Source organism: Spermophilus citellus (assembly GCF_964194105.1).
Source record: "Spermophilus citellus genome assembly, chromosome: 17".
Taxonomy (NCBI): domain Eukaryota; kingdom Metazoa; phylum Chordata; class Mammalia; order Rodentia; family Sciuridae; genus Spermophilus; species Spermophilus citellus.
The window spans coordinates 39,875,768-39,897,991 of record NC_138199.1 but is presented as its reverse complement, the minus strand read 5'-3'; the positions used below and the strand labels follow the sequence as shown (position 1 = coordinate 39,897,991).

The following is a 22,224-nucleotide window of genomic DNA, read 5'->3' as shown; positions in this document are numbered from 1 at the left end:
GAAGAGCAATACTTTTGTTTTAAATTTGTGTATCATTTTTCTTTGTAGGTAGGGAAACTGTGAGTTGGTATTAGCAATGTGCACAAACATATACTTCACTGGGCAAAAAAAAAAAAAACCAGTTTAACAATAATATGATGCTAAAACATTCTAAACTAAACCCAACCTCTCATTTAATGTTAGAATGAAAAATATAAACTCCTTCTGGTCTCACGGCTGTGTTTGTTAAGCCAGTAGCACAAAACTTAATTGGGTGTCAAAATCCCTAAAACGTAATTTTAATCACTGCTGACTTCTGATTTTAGTATTGCTACATGTAAGAAAAAGCTCAAAACTAGCTTTAAATACTACCCAGTTTATTGTACGTAAAGACCAAAATAAAAACTCCAGAGGTATTCAAGGAAGTAGTAAAAACATTTTTAAAAATCAGACATATCAATAAGCAGCCACACTATTCAGAAGACTTAATTCACTTCAGCAAAATAAAAAGAATGATTCTGTCAGAAGTACCACTACTACTTCAAAGTCAGGTTTCAGTTAGATGCTTCAGAATGATTAACTTATACTCTTCTCTAATTCCCAAAGTATTACCCATGACTTCTTCTTTATACCACTTCTAAATCATTTGCTTTTACTTCTCATCTGCAATTTTCTAATATGCAGGGTTCCATAATATTCCATGGTGTCAAATATGAACATAATGAGGGAAAAAAAGTTTTAAAAATGACCCAAATAGAAACTATAGAGATAAAAATACAATATCTGAAATAAAAATAAGTTGAAAGAAGTTAACACAAGACAAAAAATAGAATAATCAATATATGTAAGACCATAGAAATAAAAACTATAAAAATCAAACAGAAAATTAGACTAAAAGAAATTAAACAATGATTCAGTGATCTAGGAAAGTATCACATGGTTAATATAAACAAAATTCAATTCAAAAGGAATGAAAGAGAGTGAAAGAAAAATATTTGAAGATATAACTGGATGAACATTGTCACATTTGGTAAAAACTACAAACCCACAGATCTAATAATCCCACAAGCCTCAAGCAGAAGAAAATCACACCATGGCTTCATTGATTTTTCTCTATTGTTTTCATGTGTTCTGATTTTTATTATTTCCCATTTCCCTTCTTTTGTTTTAATTGACTTTATTTTTTCCCAGTTTATCTATGTAGAAGCTGACGCCATAGGTTCCAGACCTTGCTCTATTACAGCCATAGGCATTCAGCCCTATCAATTTCCTGTGAGTATTCATTTAGTGCCATCCCACAATTTTTTCTGTTTTTCTTTTTTCTTTTCTTTTTTTTTTTTTTTTGAAGAAAAGTCAGCTTTATTGACATAGTATGGAATTATTCTGATAAGAATTACCCATTAAGATTTCTCCAAGGGGAAACATAAGAAAAGTAAATTTGTTTTCTCCAGAATTAGCTTTACAACAGGGCCTTCAAATACTTGGGTAGTATGTTTCATTTCCATTCACTATGAATGTGGTTTTATAATATTATGGACAAAATTATGTGGTTTTATAATATTATTTTTGTTTGTTTTTTGTTTTTTTTTAATTTTTTTAAATTGTTGGTTGTTCAAAACATTACATAGTTCTTGACATATCATATTTCACATTTTGATTCAAGTGGGTTATGAACTCCCATTTTTACCCCATATACAGATTGCAGAAACACATCAGTTACACTTCCATTGATTTACATATTGCCATACTAGTGTCTGTTGTATTCTGCTGCCTTTCCTATCCTCTACTATCCCCCTCCCCTCCCCTCCCCTCCCCTCTTCTCTCTCTACCCCCTCTACTGTAATTCATTTCTCCCCCTTGTATTATTTTTCCCTTTCCCCTCACTTCCTCTTGTATGTAATTTTGTATAACCATGAGGGTCTCCTTCTATTTCCATGCAATTTCCCTTCCCTCTCGCTTTCCCTCCCACCTCTCATCCCTGTTTAATGTTAATCTTCTTCTCATGCTCTTCGTCCCTACTCTGTTCTTAGTTACTCTCCTTATATCAAAGAAGACATTTGGCATTTGTTTTTTAGGGATTGGCTGGCTTCACTTATCATAATCTGCTCTAATGCCATCCATTTCCCTCCAAATTCTATTATTTTGTCATTTTTTAATGCAGAGTAATACTCCATTGTGTATAGATGCCACATTTTTTTTTTTTATCCATTCATCTATTGAAGGGCATCTAGGTTGGTTCCACAGTCTTTCTATTGTGAATTGTGCTGCTATGAACATTGATGTAGCAGTGTCCCTGTAGCATGCTCTTTTTAGGTCTTTAGGGAATAGACCAAGAAGGGGAATAGCTGGGTCAAATGGTGGTTCCATTCCCAGCTTTCCAAGAAATCTCCATACTGCTTTCCAAATTGGCTGCACCAATTTGCAGTCCCACCAGCAATGTGCAAGTGTACCCTTTTCCCCACATCCTCGCCAGCACTTGTTGTTGTTTGACTTCCTAATGGCTGCCAATCTTACTGGAGTGAGATGGTATCTTAGGGTGGTTTTGATTTGCATTTCTCTGACTGCTAGCGATGCTGAGCATTTTTTTCATGTGCTTGTTGATTGATAGTATGTCCTCCTCTGAGAATTGTCTGTTCAGGTCCTTGGCCCATCTGTTGATTGGGTTATTTGTTATCTTATTGTCTAATTTTTTGAGTTCTTTGGATACCCTGGATATTAGGGCTCTATCTGAAGTGTGAGGAGTAAAGATTTGTTCCCAGGATGTAGGCTCCCTATTTACCTCTCTTATTGTTTCTTTTGCTGAGAAAAAACTTTTTAGTTTGAGTAAGTCCCATTTGTTGATTCTAGTTATTAACTCTTGTGCTATGGGTGTCCTATTGAGGAATTTGGGGCCCGACCCCACAGTATGTAGATCGTAGCCAACTTTTTCTTCTATCAGACGCTGTGTCTCTGATTTGATATCAAGCTCCTTGATCCATTTTGAGTTAACTTTTGTGCATGGCAAGAGAAAGGGATTCAGTTTCATTTTGATGCATATGGATTTCCAGTTTTCCCAGCACCATTTGTTGAAGATGCTATCCTTTCTCCATTGCATGCTTTTAGCCCCTTTATCAAATATAAGATAGTTGTAGTTTTGTGGATTGGTTTCTGTGTCCTCTATTCTGTACCATTGGTCCACCCGCCTGTTTTGGTACCAGTACCACGCTGTTTTTGTTACTATTGCTCTGTAGTATAGTTTGAAGTCTGGTATTGCTATACCGCCTGATTCACACTTCCTGCTTAGCACTGTTTTTGCTATTCTGGGTCTTTTGTTTTTCCATATGAATTTCATGATTGCTTTATCTATTTCTACAAGAAATGCCGTTGGGATTTTGATTGGCATTGCATTAAACCTATAGAGAACTTTTGGTAGTATCGCCATTTTGATGATGTTAGTTCTGCCTATCCATGAACAGGGTATATTTTTCCATCTTCTAAGATCTTCTTCTATTTCTCTCTTTAGGGTTCTGTAGTTTTCATTGTATAAGTCTTTCACCTCTTTTGTTAGGTTGATTCCCAAGTATTTTATTTTTTTTGAGGATATTGTGAATGGAGTGTTTTTCCTCATTTCCATTTCAGAGGATTTGTCGCTGATATACAGGAATGCCTTTGATTTATGCGTGTTGATTTTATATCCTGCCACTTTGCTAAATTCATTTATTAGCTCTAATAGTTTCTTTGTAGACCCTTTTGGGTCTGCTAGGTATAGAATTATGTCATCTGCAAATAGTGATAATTTAAGTTCTTCTTTTCCTATTTTTATGCCTTTAATTTCTTTCGTCTGTCTAATTGCTCTGGCCAGTGTTTCGAGAACTATGTTGAACAGAAGTGGTGAGAGAGGGCATCCCTGTCTTATTCCAGATTTTAGAGGGAAAGCCTTCAATTTTTCTCCATTCAGAATGATGCTAGCCTGAGGCTTAGCATAGATTGCTTTTACAATGTTGAGGTATGTTCCTGTTATCCCTAGTTTTTCTAGAGTTTTGAACATAAAGGGATGCTGTACTTTGTCGAATGCTTTTTCTGCATCTATCGAGATGATCATATGGTTCTTAATTTTAAGTCTGTTTTTCTTTACAGTTTTTATTTTGCAATTATTATAAAGTGACAAGAAGTTGTAAAATGCTACAGTGATACTCTGGGTACATCCTGTAATTGCAAAACTAGGAAATTGTCATTGATACAATTCAGGCACTTTATTCAGAAATAAGCAATTTTATATACATAGCTTTACAAACAAATTCAATTTATTCATATGGGGGTGTATTCTGTTTTATCACAGGTATAAATTTGTGTAACCACCACTACAATCAAGGTACAAAACAGGGCTAGTCTTGGTGGTGCACACCTATAATCCCAGCGACTTGGGAGGATAAGGCAGGAGGATCGCAAGTTCCAGACTAACCTCAGTAACTTAGCGATGCTGTAAGAAACTTAACAACACCCTTCCTCAAAATAAAAAATACAAAGGGCTGGGGATATGGCTCAGTGGTTAAGCACCCCTGGGTTTAATCACTGGTACCAAAAGTAAAAACAGACATAAAACTGATCCGTTACCACAAAGTTCTACCTTGTACTAATCTTCTATCAGCAAGAAGATTCCACCCCCTCTGCCACTTTGCACCTATCTGGTCACCAGTAATCTCTTATCCATTTCCACAGTTTTGTCATTTTGAGAACGATAGATACATGGATCTGAACGATGCAAATTTCCTAGATTGGCTTTTTTATTTGGCATAATTTCCTTGAGAGTCATCAAACTTGTTGCATGCATTAATAATCAAATGGACTTTTTAAAACACATAATAGTCTAAGATATGAATACATTCTGGTTTCAATATTACTGAGTTTATAATAATTCTTAATCTCCCTTGTGATTTCTTCTGTGAACCACAGATTCACCTGGGATCACACACCCATGGATTATTTTAGAAAGAAAGAATTTCAACATCTGACACCCAAGCTCCCACCAAGCCAGTTAATGTCAGCAACTTAAAAATATTGCTGTGAACCAGAAGTTGTGACGCACACCTCCCAGCAGCTCGGAGGCTGAGGCAGGAGGATCACAAGTTCAAAGGCAGCCTCAGCAACTTACTGAGGCCCTGTCTCTAAATAAAATATAAGAAAGGGCTGGGGATGTGGCTCAGTGGTTGAGCACCTCTGAGTTCAATCCCTGATACCAAAAATAAATAAATAAATATGCTGTGGGAAAATTACCTGAAAGAAAAGGAGAAAATATTATTTTTCCTCTAAATAAAGGTTTCCCAAATTGACTCAGTAAGCCCTGCTTTTAATTTACAATTTGGAAGGTTGAAAGCCAACTAAAGATAAAGTTATTATCTACTTTGGGATCATATTCAAAACTGATTGATATTTACTGGTATGTTCTGAGGCATAGCTTTGTTTTTTTCAAAGGAACACACTGTAATAAAATGCTTTTGTTAGAAAAGGTAAGCACATTATATAATTTTTATTCTGAATGGAAAAATATAGTGTTAACACAATCACTGATCTCCTTTGCTGTAATTTTTAAATAAACTTTTATAAAAATTCCCCAGATTTTTATGTCCAAGGAAAAATACATTTTGGATTATAATTTTTTTGTCTATAAACTTCACTGAGATAAATAGCTAGTTTAGATTACCACCTATGCATTTAGTTTCCATAAATAAATTAACAAATCTACTGCATTGAGCCATACAAAATTGCTGATATTAGACTTTTTTTTAAATGGCATTATATGGTTCAACAGAACAATTAAAGAAGTCTTCTCTATTGTGACTTCTGCATAGACCATTCTAATACAACCTCATCTGTGATATACCAAAATTTCTCAAGACACATCAGTATTTCTCAATCTTGAAAATTTTATTTAGTTAAAATAAGGATCAAGTGCTACTACAGTTAAAAGCACAGCATTTGGAGTCTTTTATTTACTTTATCTTATAGGTAAGCAAGAAGTCTATAGTGTTTGGGGCGGTTTCCCTTTCCTTCCCTACCAGCTCCCCATTTGCCACATATCCAGAACTGTTTATCAACTGGTAGTGTATTTATTATGATTACAGGCTGGAAAGGGAGTAGAGATTCCTTGCTAAACATCCTCTCTCTTGCTCTCTTCTCCCTGAGAAGACAGTCTCTTTCCTATTTCCATTTACATCATTCTTTGTCTACTATAATTATAATTTCCGGAGTTTGTAAAAGTCTGCTTCACTTGATCCACACTCTAAATACAGCAAAAGAAAATGTTTGTAACATTTGTGAAGTCTGTATTAGAGTTCTAGAATTTTCTATAGAGTTTAATTTAAAAATAGTTTTAAAAAGATATTTATCAAGGTTATCAAGTTGGGAAATAACAGGTAATTTGCTTTTATTTATTTTTGTGGTACTGGGAATTAAACCCAGGGTCTTGCCTGTGCTACTCAAGTACTCCGCCACTGAGCTGCATTCTAAACCCACCAGAGGTTTTCAATATGGATACATAAAACACCAACAAAAGCCCTGGCTTTTGTTATGTTACACTTGTGTTTTAAGAGGTACCATTTAAAATGGCTTCAACGAGAGGACTTGGAAAGAAAACTGAAGAGTAATAGTCTTTAAAGAATGAGGCTTTAGGGCTGGGGTTGTGGCTCAAGTGGCAGAGCGCTCACCTAGCACGTGTGAGGCACTTGGTTCGATCCTCAGCACCACATAAAAATAAAGATATTGTATCCACCTAAAAATAAAAAATAAATCAAATTATAAGAATGAGGCTCTAACTTCCAGATGAGCAGGTAAAGGCACTGTCTCTAAAGTGGCACCAGTATTGCTTCTATTGTATTTTTATTCCTCTCACCCAAATGTCCACATTTTTGCACACGTAATAGTTTCAGCCATGTAATATTCTGGCATATCCATGACGTTCAATAAATTACCTTATATAGCCAGGCATGGTGGTGCACACTTTAATCCCAGTGGCTTGGGAGGGTGAGACCAGAGGATCTCAAATTCAAAACCAGCCTCTTCAAAAAGCAAGGCACTAAGCAACTCAGTGAGACCTTGTCTCTAAATAAATACAAAATAGGGTTGGGGATGTGTCTCAGTGGTGGAGTGCCCCTGAATTCAATCCCTAGTAACCCCCACCACCCTCAAAAAAATACCGTATATATAAAAGAAAAAAAAAAACCTCTCTTAAAAATCCATGCTAGTTCTGTACCTCTCATCTCAATATAAAAAAAGCAAAATAGTAATTATTGCATAATCATCCATCTCTTAGATATTATTAAGTATATATTTCACAAGATCAAATATATTGATTATAATATTTTATGATATTACAACATATCAGAATTACAGAATAGTTAGTACATTAATAAAAAATCTCCAAAGAAATTTTGTGAATTTTATTAAAGTCCCAGAAGCCTATTATTTGAAAATAAGTACTTCTGAGATAAGAAACAAAGGCATGTCATGATGTTTGAATGTACATATTGTTTCACACAGTTTTTAAAAGGACTTTACCATCATTTCATTGATCAATATTAAAACCTCTGTAAGATAAGAACAAGTATTAAAACTGATATTTTACATGTAGCAAGTTATTACGATGTGGTTAGAAATAAAACTCAGGCCTTTTCATCCTTATAATAATGCTAATCCATCTGGAATTCCAAAGACTAATATATAATGTATTATATTCCTTATTTTAATTAGAAACCACAGAATCATTGGTGACTACTTTCTTTCAAATTGTCTCTAACGAATTCCATTCCAACTCCTTAACAGTTTGAACGTCTGTCTATCTTCTCTAATATAACCTTAATTAAAGCTCTCATCTTGTGCCAGGATCACCTAGCCTCTACTCCCTTCCTATGAATCTTCAGCTGTGATGCTGCCAGAAGAGTACGCTTTTGGAAACAGGATGCAGGGGCACTGGGGTGTAGCTCAGGAGTGAAACACAAGCACAAGGCCCTGGGTTCAATCCCCAAGACCACTAAGGAAAATTAGCATAAATAAATAAAATCTAATTCTGTGTCACTCCTATACTTGAAAACTGATGGCTGGCTACTGTTCAGAATGGTAGTTTTTAAACTATGCACTTGGGGACTTTTGTTAAATTGGACAAAGGTGTCTATGGTGGCTAAAAATCAAGAAATACCAACCAGTTTACTTACTGGAACAAAAAAAAAATTAAGAGATACAGCTACTTTTTAAAAAATGTCTTCTTACGTATTTCAGATTTCTTATAGTTTGTCTACTAAACAGACTAACAAGTATCCAAATAATAAAATAAAAAGCAATGTTAACTCTGAAAGAATCAACTATGCTTATTTTTGCCCCTTTTGAGGTAGTGGAAAATATGCTCATGATTCTTCTTTATACAATATATAGGTCACGTTTTTTCCAGTTCATAGGATACTTAAACATATGCATAAAAAAACTAGAAACTAACAACTTCTACATATGCTGTTTCTTGAACAAATCTGAAAACCACATTTTACCCCTGTGAAACCTTTGGCAGGTTACGCACTGTTCTTGTAGTTGAACGTAAAACCTTTCACTGATGCACACACATACCATTGCATTTTACTCATTTACTAAATGTCTCTGGAATTACGTAGTGAGGTGACTGAGGACAGAAGCACATGCAATTCACCCTTAAATCACAAATGCGTGACATAAAGCATGCACTTGATGAATACTTGTTAGAAAAAGCACTGAGTTTATGTGAGAAAGACTGCCAATTATTTATTACAGGTGTAGAGTTTCATAACTGTAGAACAAAGTGTATAAAAATATTTTCTGATTCCAGCATAATATGTGACATATTATAAAAATGAAATAATATAGTTCTAAAATTATTTAAATTCATACTTTATAATACACTAGGCAAGACAGTAAGTTGGATACAGCAAACTCAATTAAAAACATGTCAATGTCAATTTTTAGGGAGTTTCTTAAAAACATGCAGTCCTTAGAGCCATCAAGTTAAATTAGGATTCAGTCTATCTACAAAACTGAATTATAATTGTAAAGAATTTTAAATTCTATCAACAATAACTGGATAATAAGTATTAAATTGTCTTTTCATGCCTCCTATATTTAAAACAAAAAGGTATATACCTAGCCTAGTGAACCCTATTCAGTCTCTACACACATTAGAACTTAAACATGAAAGCAAACAAACAAAAATCTAGCTCATTGGTAGAATGCTTGACAAGCACATGCAAGGCCCTAGGCTCAATCCTCAGCACTGCAAAACTGAAACTAAATAACCTAATGGAGTTGAAATCATTACTTTATTATTGCAAGTCAAAATTCTACAGAAAGAAAAGCTTGCTGACATAGTTCTCATGGTGAAAAGTACTTAATTTTTGTCTTTTTAGAAGTTTATTCCAAACTTTAGATTTTTATTTATTTTTTAAAATTTCGGAGCCTACCAGACATCACCTATCAATTATAATTAGTGGGCAGGGAATACAATAGCCAGAGACACACTTCATGGGCGCTAAGGTTTATGGATTACAACTGCCATTAAATATCATACTTGCTTCAGTCTGCTTATTTAAGTCCTAAGGCCTATGGGCCAGAGGTAATACGCATGTATGTTTTAAAAGTCAGTATTTTAAGACAAACTATGAAAAGACCAAATATAAGGAAAAAAAAAAAAGAACCAACCAGAACTACTTACAGCCAGCAAGTAGGAACTGATAATACTGTACTGCATCTGCAGCAAGGAGCAGAGGGTGGTTTGCATTAAATGGTGGTTGCAATTCATTCCACTGAGGCGTTCTAAAGAAACAGTGAAGAATATTAATATTTAAACTTAATAAATGGAATGTAAATCACCATGACTGTCATCACTTATAGACACTGACAGAAACTCATGCTATCTTTCTAATCATTAAAATGAAGTTGTAATCATTAAAACAAATGTGCTAAAACCTGAAATACAAGTCCATCTGATTAGAAAGAATAAAAAGATGGCAATGTGTCATACAGAGATATGGAGCCAACACTGTCTAACAGAAGAAGGCTCTCCAATAGCAGACACATAATATTCAGAATGTAGAATAGAAAGGGAATGTAGAATTCAAAGCCACAACTAAAGGGTTCTAATTTTATGTAGTTTTTGACCAGAGTAGGACCTTTTCTATACTTAGAATATGTGTATATTTTAAAATGAAATGAGTCACGTAAAATGGTTAAAAAAAAACACAGCTGTGTAAATGGATGACTTCTTCTAGATCTAATTAGGATCTGAAATCCAAAATACGCGACTATTTCAATAATGATGCTGCAGTAATTTTAATCAGATCTGCCCAATTCTAAATAAGCTTGATAAATCAGATATTGATCAAATCAATCCAGCACAGTAAAGTAGTAGTGAAGAATGCTGGAGCCGCCAAAAATCAATATAAGAATATTTTAAAATGTCAAAAAGGAGAGGGGTCATTTTCATATCAATTTTTGTCTGTTTCCTTCCATATATGTCAGGAGCAATCTCTTCTCTCCTGGACAATGCACTATACTGAGCAGCTTTTATTCCAGGTTTCATTTCTCCCTCTTTGTGACTCTTTTAAGACTCTCATTATTATGCACTTTTGAGATGGACTCTGGTTCTTAATAAACATTCTACAGTGCTTAACCATTGTATCTTGGGGGATCACTTTAAAGGAAACCTTCAAATCTATTTATATTACTTTTTATTCCCCTAATGGCTGCCTCAATGCTACTCATTATTTTCAGTGACCAGGAGACAGCAAATAAGGAAAATGTAAGTAAAGGTAACACAAAGATGCAAAGAGGTCACAAAAAGTTGTTCTCCTGGTTTGTACTGAGACAATTAAAACATATGTCCACACAAAAATTCGTATATGATGTTCATAGCCCAATTATTAAAGAAAGCTCAAAAGTAGAAATGTTCACCAACACATGACTGGGTGAACAAAATGTGATATATCCACATAATGGAATGTAACTTAGCTATAAAAAGACTGAAGTTCTGACACATGGCAGTATATGGATGGACGTTGAAAACATGCCAAGTGAACAAACACAGACACAGAAGGTATTATATTGTATGGTTCCATCATTATTTAATGACCAGTGTAGGAAAATCCACAGAAACATTAAGTAGATTGGTTCTTAAATAGAAATCCAGGGTTAGGGGAAACTGTAGAATGACTGCTACAGGGTTTCTTTATGTGGAGATAAAAACTGAATATAGAGATGATTGCACAACTGTGTGAAAAGTAATTTTTAGTGGTTGGATTTTATTGAATATAAATTAGGTCAAAGGAAGTCATGAACTATAATTTTGATAAGTGAAAGAAAGCAGGCAAGAGAATGCCTACTCTAATTAAAATAACAACAACAACAACAATAATAATAATAATAATATTAGAAAAGGGATCAGTAAAGTACAGCAAGTGGTTGTACTTCAGGAGAGGGAGGGGGAAGGGAAAAGGTCAAGGGGAATGAGATTGACCAAATTAAGTGTATTTACAAATACAGCACAATGAATCTAACTCTTAAGGATAATTATAATGAACCAATTTTTAAAATAAAAATGCATATTACATGATTCCATTTGTATAAAATTCTAGTGACAAAGATGGGTGAAAAAGAGAGATCCTAATGGGCACAAACATCCTTCTGGGAACGATAAATATATCAAGATGATCCTGATGATAATTTCATAGTTGTATATGTATGTTGAACATTATGGAATGGTACATTTTTAATCTTTCATACCTCAGTAAACCTGTTTTTCAAAAGGAAGACAGACAGGAGTTACTACCTAACCAGAGTCCAGCTGGCTCGAGGTGATGTCATCATTTCCAGTGGCGTGTCATCACTAATCTTGGGGGCAGTGCTGAGGGGTCGAGGCTCCATCATGTGCTCCACCAAGGTTCCATAGCAACTGATAATGTAGAGAGATTCAACTACGACTTGTTTGGACTGATCTACAAACAGACAAACAGAACCTGAATATGTGACAGTGGCACAAAAATCGCACAGCATAATCTGTAGAAGTTATTGATCATACTGGTCTGCTCCTGAGGCTGCTGAGAGAAAATGAAAAGATAGGAATGTTGTTATATGGTGCCTGCTCCTTTCCTAAAGGCTGACTGGCATAAGCAGATGCTAGGGTGACACATGCCTATAATCCCAGAGACTTGGGAGGCTGAGGCAGGAGAATCCCAAGTTCAAAGCAAGCCTCAGCAACTTAGTGAGACCTTAAGCAACTTAAAAACACCCTGCCTCAAAATAAAATATAAAAAAGGGTTGGAGATGTGGTTCAGTGGTTAAGGGGTAAGCACCCCTGAGTTCAATCCCTGGTACCAGAAAAAAAAAAAGAATAGATGCTAATGAGTGGGAAAAGCTCTGTGCTATCACAGAATTTCCAAATATTAAACAATTTATTTCAAGAATAATATGACTATGCTCAAAATTCAAATACACCTAAACAACGTAGTTATATACTTTTTATATTTGTCTATCATGTAATTTGTTCCACATTAAGAAAAATGAGTGTCAGTTGGAGCAGGGAAGGAATCACTAAAGAGAAATAATCTACACACTAGGATTTAGTTACATTGGATACAGCAACTGAACTGCATGAAAAGCTACCTGTATGCCTAAATGAGCCGAACCCCTCATCTACTTCTTCTCAGAAAACTTAAATTTAAAACTCAAATTTCTAGATCAAAACAAATGAAAATTACATTAACTTCAATGAAGGTTCATCAGTTGAAACAAATGTACCAATCTGATGATGGGATGGAGGCTGAGAATGGAGGAGGCCGTGTACATATGGGGTATGATGTAAGAGAGTTCTCTTTTTCTCAATTTTGCTGTGAATCTGGAATGACTAGAGAAAAATGAGATCTATTAAAAATGTGTGCCCATGCACACACATTCATCCTCCTCACTTAAACCTGTGCTTTCTCTCAACGGGATCACTGGTTCTCAAGTGAAGGTCAGTCATGCATTGAGAAGTCAGGTGCTGAATATGGATCTAATCGAATGACTTTATAAGGAATACACATGTATTCACTGCCAAAACAGGTTTAATGCTTACTCTCAGGTTTTACAGTAAACCAAGGAGCATATAAAATCACTCATGAATGCTGGGTGGGTCATCTTATCTCTGTGTCAGACGAATCAATTACAGCTGATTTGAGAAAATGGCTAATGACCAGCCAGTGGGACATAAAGGAGTAGCAAGTTAAAAGGGTAATTAGAACAGAAGAGAAAAGCATTGGAAATTGAGCTCCACAGAAGTTTCCAACTAGTAACAAAAAGTCCTTTCGATAGCATCATTAAACCTAAGGAGGTAACAAAAAAATAAAGATGGGATAAGGAAATGGAAGGCTTGCATACTTCAAGGTATCCTCTCTCACTTAGGTAAAGAACCTGCTGTGCCTGAGATCCTATTACTGAGAGAAGGGTCACTGAGAGGTGATAAGAGGGAAAGGGCTGATGTCTGACTGCCAGGATTAAGTGTAAAGGAGAGCCATTTTGCCAAGAACAATACAGTCTGTGGAACTCACCAGAAGTGCCTCAGTAACAACCCAGTTAGTGACCTAATTTAATAATACTAAAATAATATAGGGAAAATTGTTCCTTAACATTCATACTTAGTTTATGAATGTAGGAATTCTCTTCAATACAGACACAATAAGCAATCACATACTAAAACATTAATCATACAAACATTTTAGGTATCGATCCTGGAAATCAAATCAGGAATTAAAAACATAATAACTATATCAATTCAAAGGACCAATGGTAGCCACAAAAATTGACTCATTTTTCTCAGTGACAGGCTGGTTTGTCTGTTAAAAAACATGACAGAGTTGTTGCTGGTTTTGTTTTTCTCCTAAAGTCAAGATTTAGCATTAGAAAAGGTGATTTCAAACTCTGGTTCCATCACCTACTAATCTATGGTCTTTAGTGAAGTTATTTAAACTTTCCAATTTCAAATTCCTCATCTCTAAAATATGGACAAGCAAGGTTTTCTTCCACACTTTAGAGACAATGATGTAAAATCTGCTTGTAAAAATGTAAAAGTTATAATATGAATATGGAATTTACATCATTGTAATCACTTGTACACTGTCATCAATGAAACAAGACAAAAATCACACAGTGGAAAATTCATTCCATTTCATAGAATTTCATTCTTTGTGAGAGGGTAGATTTTATTCTTGACTAAGTTTGAGTAGTTGAAGAAAGACTACTAACTAAAAAAAATAAATAAATAACAAATTTTTCTTTTAGCAAAAGCTAAGACTATTTGGTACAAGATTATTCTAGGGGAACTACTACCAATTTTCCTTAAGAAGCAAAAATTGTAAATTGCAAGTTTGAACTTCAGTAAAAATACATACCTTTTTCTCTTTTAAGACCTGCATTATTTGCAAACCATGACCTGGATGTCCCAAAGATAGCAGCCACACAAAATTCTCCGCCCATCGATTTGCTGGGTGAAATTTGTGGAGGTGGTTTAACTTTGCTTAAAAAATAAAATGACATTTTAAAAAATTACCATGATGAAATGACTTTATCACTGCAGACAACAAAACATTTTCCTCTCAGTTCCACCCCCACGTGTTCAAATGCTATAATATGGACATGCATTTTGCCTTAATAATGTGAGACTATGTTTGGGAATAAAATTAAAACTAGTTCAAAGTCACAAAGTCTTATCAAAAGAGAAAAATATATGACCAAAACCAAAATTCTAAATTTTGGTTTTGGGAATTTTAAAACAAAGAATTTTAAAACAAAATTCTTATCCAGGTGCAGTGGAATGCACTCGTAGTCTGAACTGCCAGGCAGACGGAGGCAGAAAGAAAACCTGGGCACAGGAGTTCCTGGCCAGCCTGGACAAAACAGTGAGGTCCAGTCTCCATAACAAAAGCAACAAAAATTTCATTTCGAAGTATGTGCTGGCAAAATCCAAGACAAGTTCCTTAAATATCTCGCAATAACAAAATGGATTATCATTTCATTTTGATACATAAAACATGGGGTTAACAATATGGGTGAATGGCAACAGCATTATGAAAATGAAACAATACAGGATGAAACCCTGAAAGTGCTCTCAGCCACAGTGCTATGTCTAGTCAGATCCTGCAGGAGAAGATCTAGTGATCTACAGCAATTGTATTTTCTTCCTATCTGTTGTTTCTTTTTCTTCATGGATTTGTGAAAATAATGTTCTATTACTGGGTAAGGGGTGGCATTAAAGCAGAGTTCAATATTCGTAGCATTTGAAACATAAATCTGTTCTGCTTTTCCTATGTCTGAGGACACATTTAGTAACTGCTACTCCTTCAAAGGACTTCCATTATAAAAAACTTGCCTTCCTCTTTGTTTTTCACAAATAAGAGTTCACACCCTCAAATTCTAATATTCATCTTTCATCTTCTTTCAAATGCTATACTTCTGTTCTCTTTTGATTTATCAAGATCTTTCCCCAAAGTTCATTAGGTATTCTGCCAACCACCTTAGATAATTATTTTCTCCAACTCATAGACCAGAAAATAATCTCACTGGTTATTGGTGAACATCACAACTTTGATGGAATACAATGAACTTGAGTTCTGACGTTCCAGCCCTGCAGGTTAGTCCTCAATATAAAACCATAATGTTTCTGCCTTCTTTTGTTCACTTTACTTTATCCCTTTATCTTTTAAAAAAGTATAGGCAGATGGAATGAGATTAGTTTCTAGAAGAAACCTGAATTTGAATCCCAATGCTGCCATTTATTAGCTGGGTTCTTCTGGTTAATTTATTTAACCTCCGAGAGCTAAAACTACCAATATGTAAAATATAAATAGTAATTCCTACCATATACAGTTATCTTAAGTATTATATTTATTCTTAAATCTAGTCCCTAGCTAGTAATACCACCTGGAAAGTTCTGAGACTTACAGGCTAATACTGATCAGACCACATGCCAGACTCACTAAGCCAAAAACTTTACTCTTTTTTTTCTTTTTTGTGGTACTAAGGATTGAACCCAGGGTTACTCACCACTGAACTACACTCCCAGCCCTTTTATATTTTTCAATACAGTCTTGCTCAGTTGCCAAAACCTACTTTGAACCTGCAATCCCAAATTGTTGGGATTATAAGCATATGCCACTATACCCGGCTAAACCAGGAGCTTCAGGGTAGAACCCAACAAACTATGTATTTAAATCCTCCAAAATATTCTGATGTATGTTCATGTTTGACATTCTATTTGATAAAGCATGTAAAATTCCCAGGCAGGTGCTTTCCCAATCACAGGACTCAAATACATTTCTCTTTTACTTAGCTTACAGCCCTCACCTAATTTTCAAAGTCAGACTTTGCTTTGACAATCTCAGTTTCCCAGTTTCTATGACACTTGAAATAGTCTCTCAGATATCTTAGTTCCTGCGCCTTCTGTTTGACATCTTCCCTCTTTGGAAACAAAACTTCTGTATCAGATGCTACTATGATTGTTCCCACTGCTCTCCTCCTTTGAACCAAATCCTTGAACACTGCTGTATGTGAAAAAGAGTCTTCTTTCCATCATTAACACTGACTATACATTTCACACCACTCTCCAAAAGAATCACACCCATGCATAAATAATCAAAACCAGTCATAATAAAACTTTCAGTTGGGGGGAATTATGACAGTTTAACAGATATTTCTGTGAGAAAATGAATCTGGTTATACAATTTGCCTTCTTCTTAGTTGGATATGTCACAACTGCAATAAGCTACTTCCAGGAAAGAAGATGCCCCTATACCCTACACCTGAGCATGTCCCTTCCCCTGGTATGTGGGTCACTGGCATCAGAATTCTTTCTGGTTATGGTGTTCTTTGCTGCATTACATTAGAATGTATGTTTTCCTTCAAAGCTTTTCTTTACATAACTGAACCACTATCATTGAGCTGAAAAGTTCCTGCAACTGGCATCTGTGAAGTACCACTGCTTATTTTTATCCTTACAGGTTGGAGAGGTTGGAGGGGTGGGGAAGAGGAGAAAGGAAACCATTCTAGAATCTTTTGCAAGGTGTTTACAACTGTGTGACCAGGTGTTTTGTTTGTTTGTTTGTTTTACTAGAATCACCATCAGGGAATAATGATACTACGATGTGAAAATGAGCTTACAGGGACATATTTAAAGCTTTTTGCAAATTACTGGATGTGATTTTTGTTGTTGTTTCTAAATCATGAGGTGATGAGTATACCACTTAGTAAGAGAAAATATGGTTCCACTAAGGTATGCATATAAACAGATTAAAAATCGTTGTTACTAGGCTGGGTGTCGATTTTTCTAATATCATATAATGAGTAGAAAAATGATAGGACATAAATTTAGTCTTTTGGACAAAAAAATATATATATTCTCTGTGCTTATTAGCTGACAGTCTGACAAACCTATGTCCAAAGCTAAAATCTCTAGTACTTCTATAAGTAACACGTTTCAGTTTGGGAACACAGAAGTGAAAAGCATCAATGCAGTGCCATTTTACACAAGACCATTATCTCCTACAGGGAATATTTTATGGTAAAATTGTGTTTAGTTTATGAAAAGATTATCATTTTTATTCCTAGATTTCATCATTTCTTCTTTTTTCTCTGATAGGACCTTCATCAATCTCATAGGTAAACATTTGCGTTTAATCAGGAATCAAGAGTTTACATCCCTCAAAATAGCCTGCCATCAGCCAGGTGTGGTACATGACGTAACCCCAGCAACTCAAGCAGCTGAGTCAGGAGGATTGCAAGTTTGAGGTCAGCCTCAGCAACATAGGGCTAGGGATGTAGCTCAGTGATGAAGTGCCTCTGGGTTCAACCCCTGGTATACACCCACCAAACATGACAAATTGCTACATATAAAATGACATAGTGCTTTACACTGGGGATGGAGGGTACTGGACAAACACATTCATATTGAGTTTTTTCTATCATCCATCTACATCTGGAACAATTTTGATATTTAAGCAAACAGAATCATAAAAATATGTGCATATGGGCTTGCAGAAGAATAAAAAGGAGAAGCAATCTAATGAAAAGAATGCCATTAATAAAATATTTTCTGTGTAACAGACACAAAGTTAGAAATTCTCTCTTTTGCTCAATTTGTCCTTTGTCTTTTCATTCAAAGACTCTGTCCAGGAATGCTTGGTAGAAGCAGAATGGCTTTTCTACTAAAATGTGTCAGCTATACACTATACACGAACATTTACACAATGACCCAAAATATTTCTATCACAAAGTAAACTTTGTTGACGTTAAGATAAAACACTAAAAAGTGATACATATGCAAATAGAATAGGAAAGTACTAGCCTTGTAAATAGTGTAAATTTACAGATTGGTGACTCAATCCTTATAAGAAAGTGCTCTGATATTTATTAAACATTTTTTCAGTGTTTGCTCTAAATATCCCTCTTTGTCCTCCTAAATGGGACTTAACAAATCCCATCAAAGAATATTTGCAAGTTTAAAAAGACTAACTCTGGGTGTTTAAAGGCCCTCTTTTTATTAGTTGACCTTTCTTTATTCATTTATTAAACTGACAGTATGATATCAAATAATATTTAATATTTAAATTTATTGGTGCCTAAAAATTTAACTGGATCATGTGGACTCATCCTTTTCTTTTTTTCTGTTTTCCTCTTTTGAGAGGGTAGGAGTAGGGGTACTGGGATTGAACCCAGAGGCACTTTACCACTGCCACATCCCAGGTCCTTTTAATTTTTATTTCGAGACAGGGTCTCACTAAGTTGCTTAGGACCTCACTAAATTGTTAAGGCTGAGCTTAAACTTATGATCCTCCTGCCTCAGTCTCCCAAGTTGCTGGGATTACAGAAGTGAGCCACTAAGCCCAGCCCAGTCTTTTTCAAATGATTATACATAAGAATAAAACATAACTGATAGTCCTGATGAACTCCTTTCTACAGATTACTCCTGCTCTTTTATTCCTTTTCATGTTTTACAAATAACCCCACATTAATTTTTTTTTAAATTTCGTTTAACTTTTGAAGCAAAACATAAAAGAAAAATGCAATGAATCCCACATTCACCATGTCAGAAAAAATAACGGTCATAGAACATTTCATTTACTAAGCCTAATACAAATGAATAAAATCAAAAGAATAAAAAACATATAAGCAAACCAAAATAAACAAACAAGGTACTAAATGAAAATTCAGGAGTTTAACTCTGTCATTTCTTTAAGACTTAACCACTGCAAATATCTTCACTGACGACAGAGGAAGTATAGGGATATTAACATCCCTAGGATTTCAACAATATTTAGAAAGCCTATTGAAGTTCTGCATCTTTCTCCCATTGGCTTCTACTGTATTATGATCTCCAGTCAGATTAACATATTAAATTTCTCTTGCCTGTCTTTTCTCCACACTCAACTGCAAACAAGAGGAGAAAAAAAGAAAAGGAAAAAAACCTCTAGTGGTATCTGCTTTAAAAACACAGAACCATGATTCCATCTGGATAAGTTTACTCTGCACCATAGGATAGGAAGTCCGTGGTGTACTGTGGACAGCGTGAAAAGCAGCAATGAAGCAGTGCCCTCTTCAGAAGGACACAGCATGAGAAGTACGAACATGAGATAGAAGCACCATTTCTTTCTTTTTCAATAACATAAATGAATCATCAATATTTGAGTTTAAATGGAAAACACAGTACCAATTCAAGAACCATAAGTAGTATAATAACCTTCTGCTACAGAAATAATTTTCTTTATATTCATCTCTAAGATTAAGCTCTTAGAAGGAATTTAGAAATATTCTCTCAGTCTCAATTGTTTTTTGTGGAATAAGACCCCTAAGAAAGGAAACTGGAAGCATTTTATTTAAAATAATGAAATATGTTAATCATCTACCTAAAATTATTCTTTTAATCACAAATTATTGTAAATTTATCGGGTAAGAAGTCTATTCTCCATATAAATCTTAACTTTAAAAATGAAATTATAAAATTCTTAAATATTCTTAAGAAAACAAGAGTTCTTTACATGAACTATTTGTACTATAATCAAGTACGCATAGAAAATACTAATTAAAACTTCAAATATAATTTGATAAAGTAAATTTTAATTTTTCTTTAAAATTAACCTTAGATAATACAAAAACAATTTATGAGTGAGGGATAGTTCAATGTGGACTATCTACAGCATGTCCTTTATGTATGTGTGTATGTGTATTTTTATCCAAAGCAATTAAACAATAACAGTAGCTTAGAATCTGTATTACAGATTTATGAGCTTAATTCTTGTTACCTATTTGTAATATTGAAATAAAAATTCAGTCTTAAAAATTTACACTGGAAAATATTTTAAAAAAGAAAAAAATTTACACTGGAATTATTTATTTTAAATTCCTATATTTAAATAGATTTACAAGTGTAAATCTTTCACATTATTTAATATGGTCATTCAAGATCAACTATTCTTAACTAACCTAGAGAATGCAAAATCCTGGGAAGTCTAAACTGACTTTATGGTCAAGGAGGGCCCACACAGTCTGCTTTCCAATAAACTTATTTTTATATCAAAGAAAAGACATAATTTTTAAACTGACTCATTTGAAACTGCATGAATTAAAGAATTAAATCCTACTGGTGAAGAATAAAGAATTAGTAGAAATTGTGACATACCAAAGCAAAATCTTAACCATGCACAAATGTCACAAGTTGAAACTGATTAAACAAAAAATGTAAGAAGTTTACATTTTAAGAGAAATTGTAAAAATTTCATTTTCATCTAAAATGTAAATATTGCCCTACAACTGGAAGTACTATAAATATTTAGCATGATGTTTTATTTCAGAAAAGTAAATAAAAATATTGTCAAGTTGAATGTTAAATATCATGGAAAAACAGCAAAAACTATTAAAACAAAGGCGCTCTTATAAACAACAGGGAAGAAGTTGTCAAATTGGTATTCATTTTGCTGTCTTAATTTGAGGTTTCATTAAGATCTTAATGGAAAAAACATGCACCCCTGGTGAAGTAACATATTTTAAAGGAGGACCTTTTAGTCTAGTATAAGTGACTAAAAACGAGTTTCTTGTGAGCTAACGATGGCATCAAACAAACCACAAAAGCAGTCTTCTAAAAGACAGGCAATGATTTAAAAGTCTACTATATTTCATATATCCCTTTCTTTAATCTGGCTCTTTTAATCTTGTTTCAACCTCAAATCATTTCTGGTTGACAAGTGCTTTTGCTTAAATTCAAGGCTCACATGAGCTGTTGGGGGAATGGACTTTTCTTATTTAACATACAACATTTGTTACTCCATCTTTGGTTCTATGTGAAAACTTCAATCTTTATTACCATATAAAAACTCTTTTCTTTGTACTCAGAATGAGGAATTTATGCTAAAATGGAATTTAATTCTAAGTTTGGTGTACAAAGAAATGTTGTGATATGTTGAATATGGCATTTAAAAGTCATACTGCTCACTATAAGTTCAAAAAATTCATGAAGTTTAGTTGTTTTTAGACAAAATCTGGTTAACAAAAAGAATTAAGATAAATTTTTAGAGGATTTATACTCATGTGTGCCCTGAATTTGTTAAGAATAATTTTGTGAATTCTTTTTAATTTTGGTTCTGCATTTCAAGAAGGCACATTCATAGTGAGTTGTTTAATGTCATCTACTCTTACATGATAAAGAAAATTTCAGATGTTCTCATGGTATATGAACACTGAAAATAGTCTGTGTGAAATAATAATCAACTTTAAAGAATGATTCAGCTTATTTTGTCCATGAGAGAAAGCAAAATGTTGTTTCTAATATAACAGGACAATGAAGGAATCTCAGAAGTGACCACGAGAACAACACATATATGTGTGGCACTCTTGTAAGTATTCTCATTTAGTAAAACTGATATACCTTACATGTCCCAAAACTTCCCTTTGGTTAGCATGCTTTTAAAAGCAAAAAAAAAAACAAACAAACAAACAAAAAAAAAAAACCCACAATCTAATTTAAAGAGGCACCTCTACAAACATGGAATTTACCCCTTAAACAGGGTACTGGGGGAAGATACAGTAGTTATATAGTATAGCAATAACTTTTTACATTTAGTGAGTAGTTACTATATGCCAGGCACTGCTATATATTGCTATTATATTCTGTTATGTACTACTGATTTTATATATATATATGTATTTGTGTGTGTGTATATATATATATATATATATATA

At 34.2% G+C, this 22,224-nt stretch overlaps 1 protein-coding gene across 6 annotated transcripts in view; it reads right to left on the bottom strand.

Moving 5' to 3' along the window:
- The window catches only part of BCAS3 (BCAS3 microtubule associated cell migration factor), a 633,828-nt gene that overhangs the window by 313,486 nt on the left and 298,118 nt on the right, over positions 1 to 22,224 (bottom strand). For all 6 annotated transcript variants that reach the window (XM_081270282.1, XM_081270287.1, XM_081270285.1 and 3 more), the window contains 3 exons: positions 14,391 to 14,515; positions 11,795 to 11,960; positions 9,683 to 9,783 (listed from right to left, as the gene is read on the bottom strand). In XM_081270282.1, the coding sequence (XP_081126408.1) occupies positions 9,683 to 9,783; positions 11,795 to 11,960; positions 14,391 to 14,515 (392 nt within the window). The remainder of the gene's footprint in view (positions 1 to 9,682; positions 9,784 to 11,794; positions 11,961 to 14,390; positions 14,516 to 22,224) is intronic.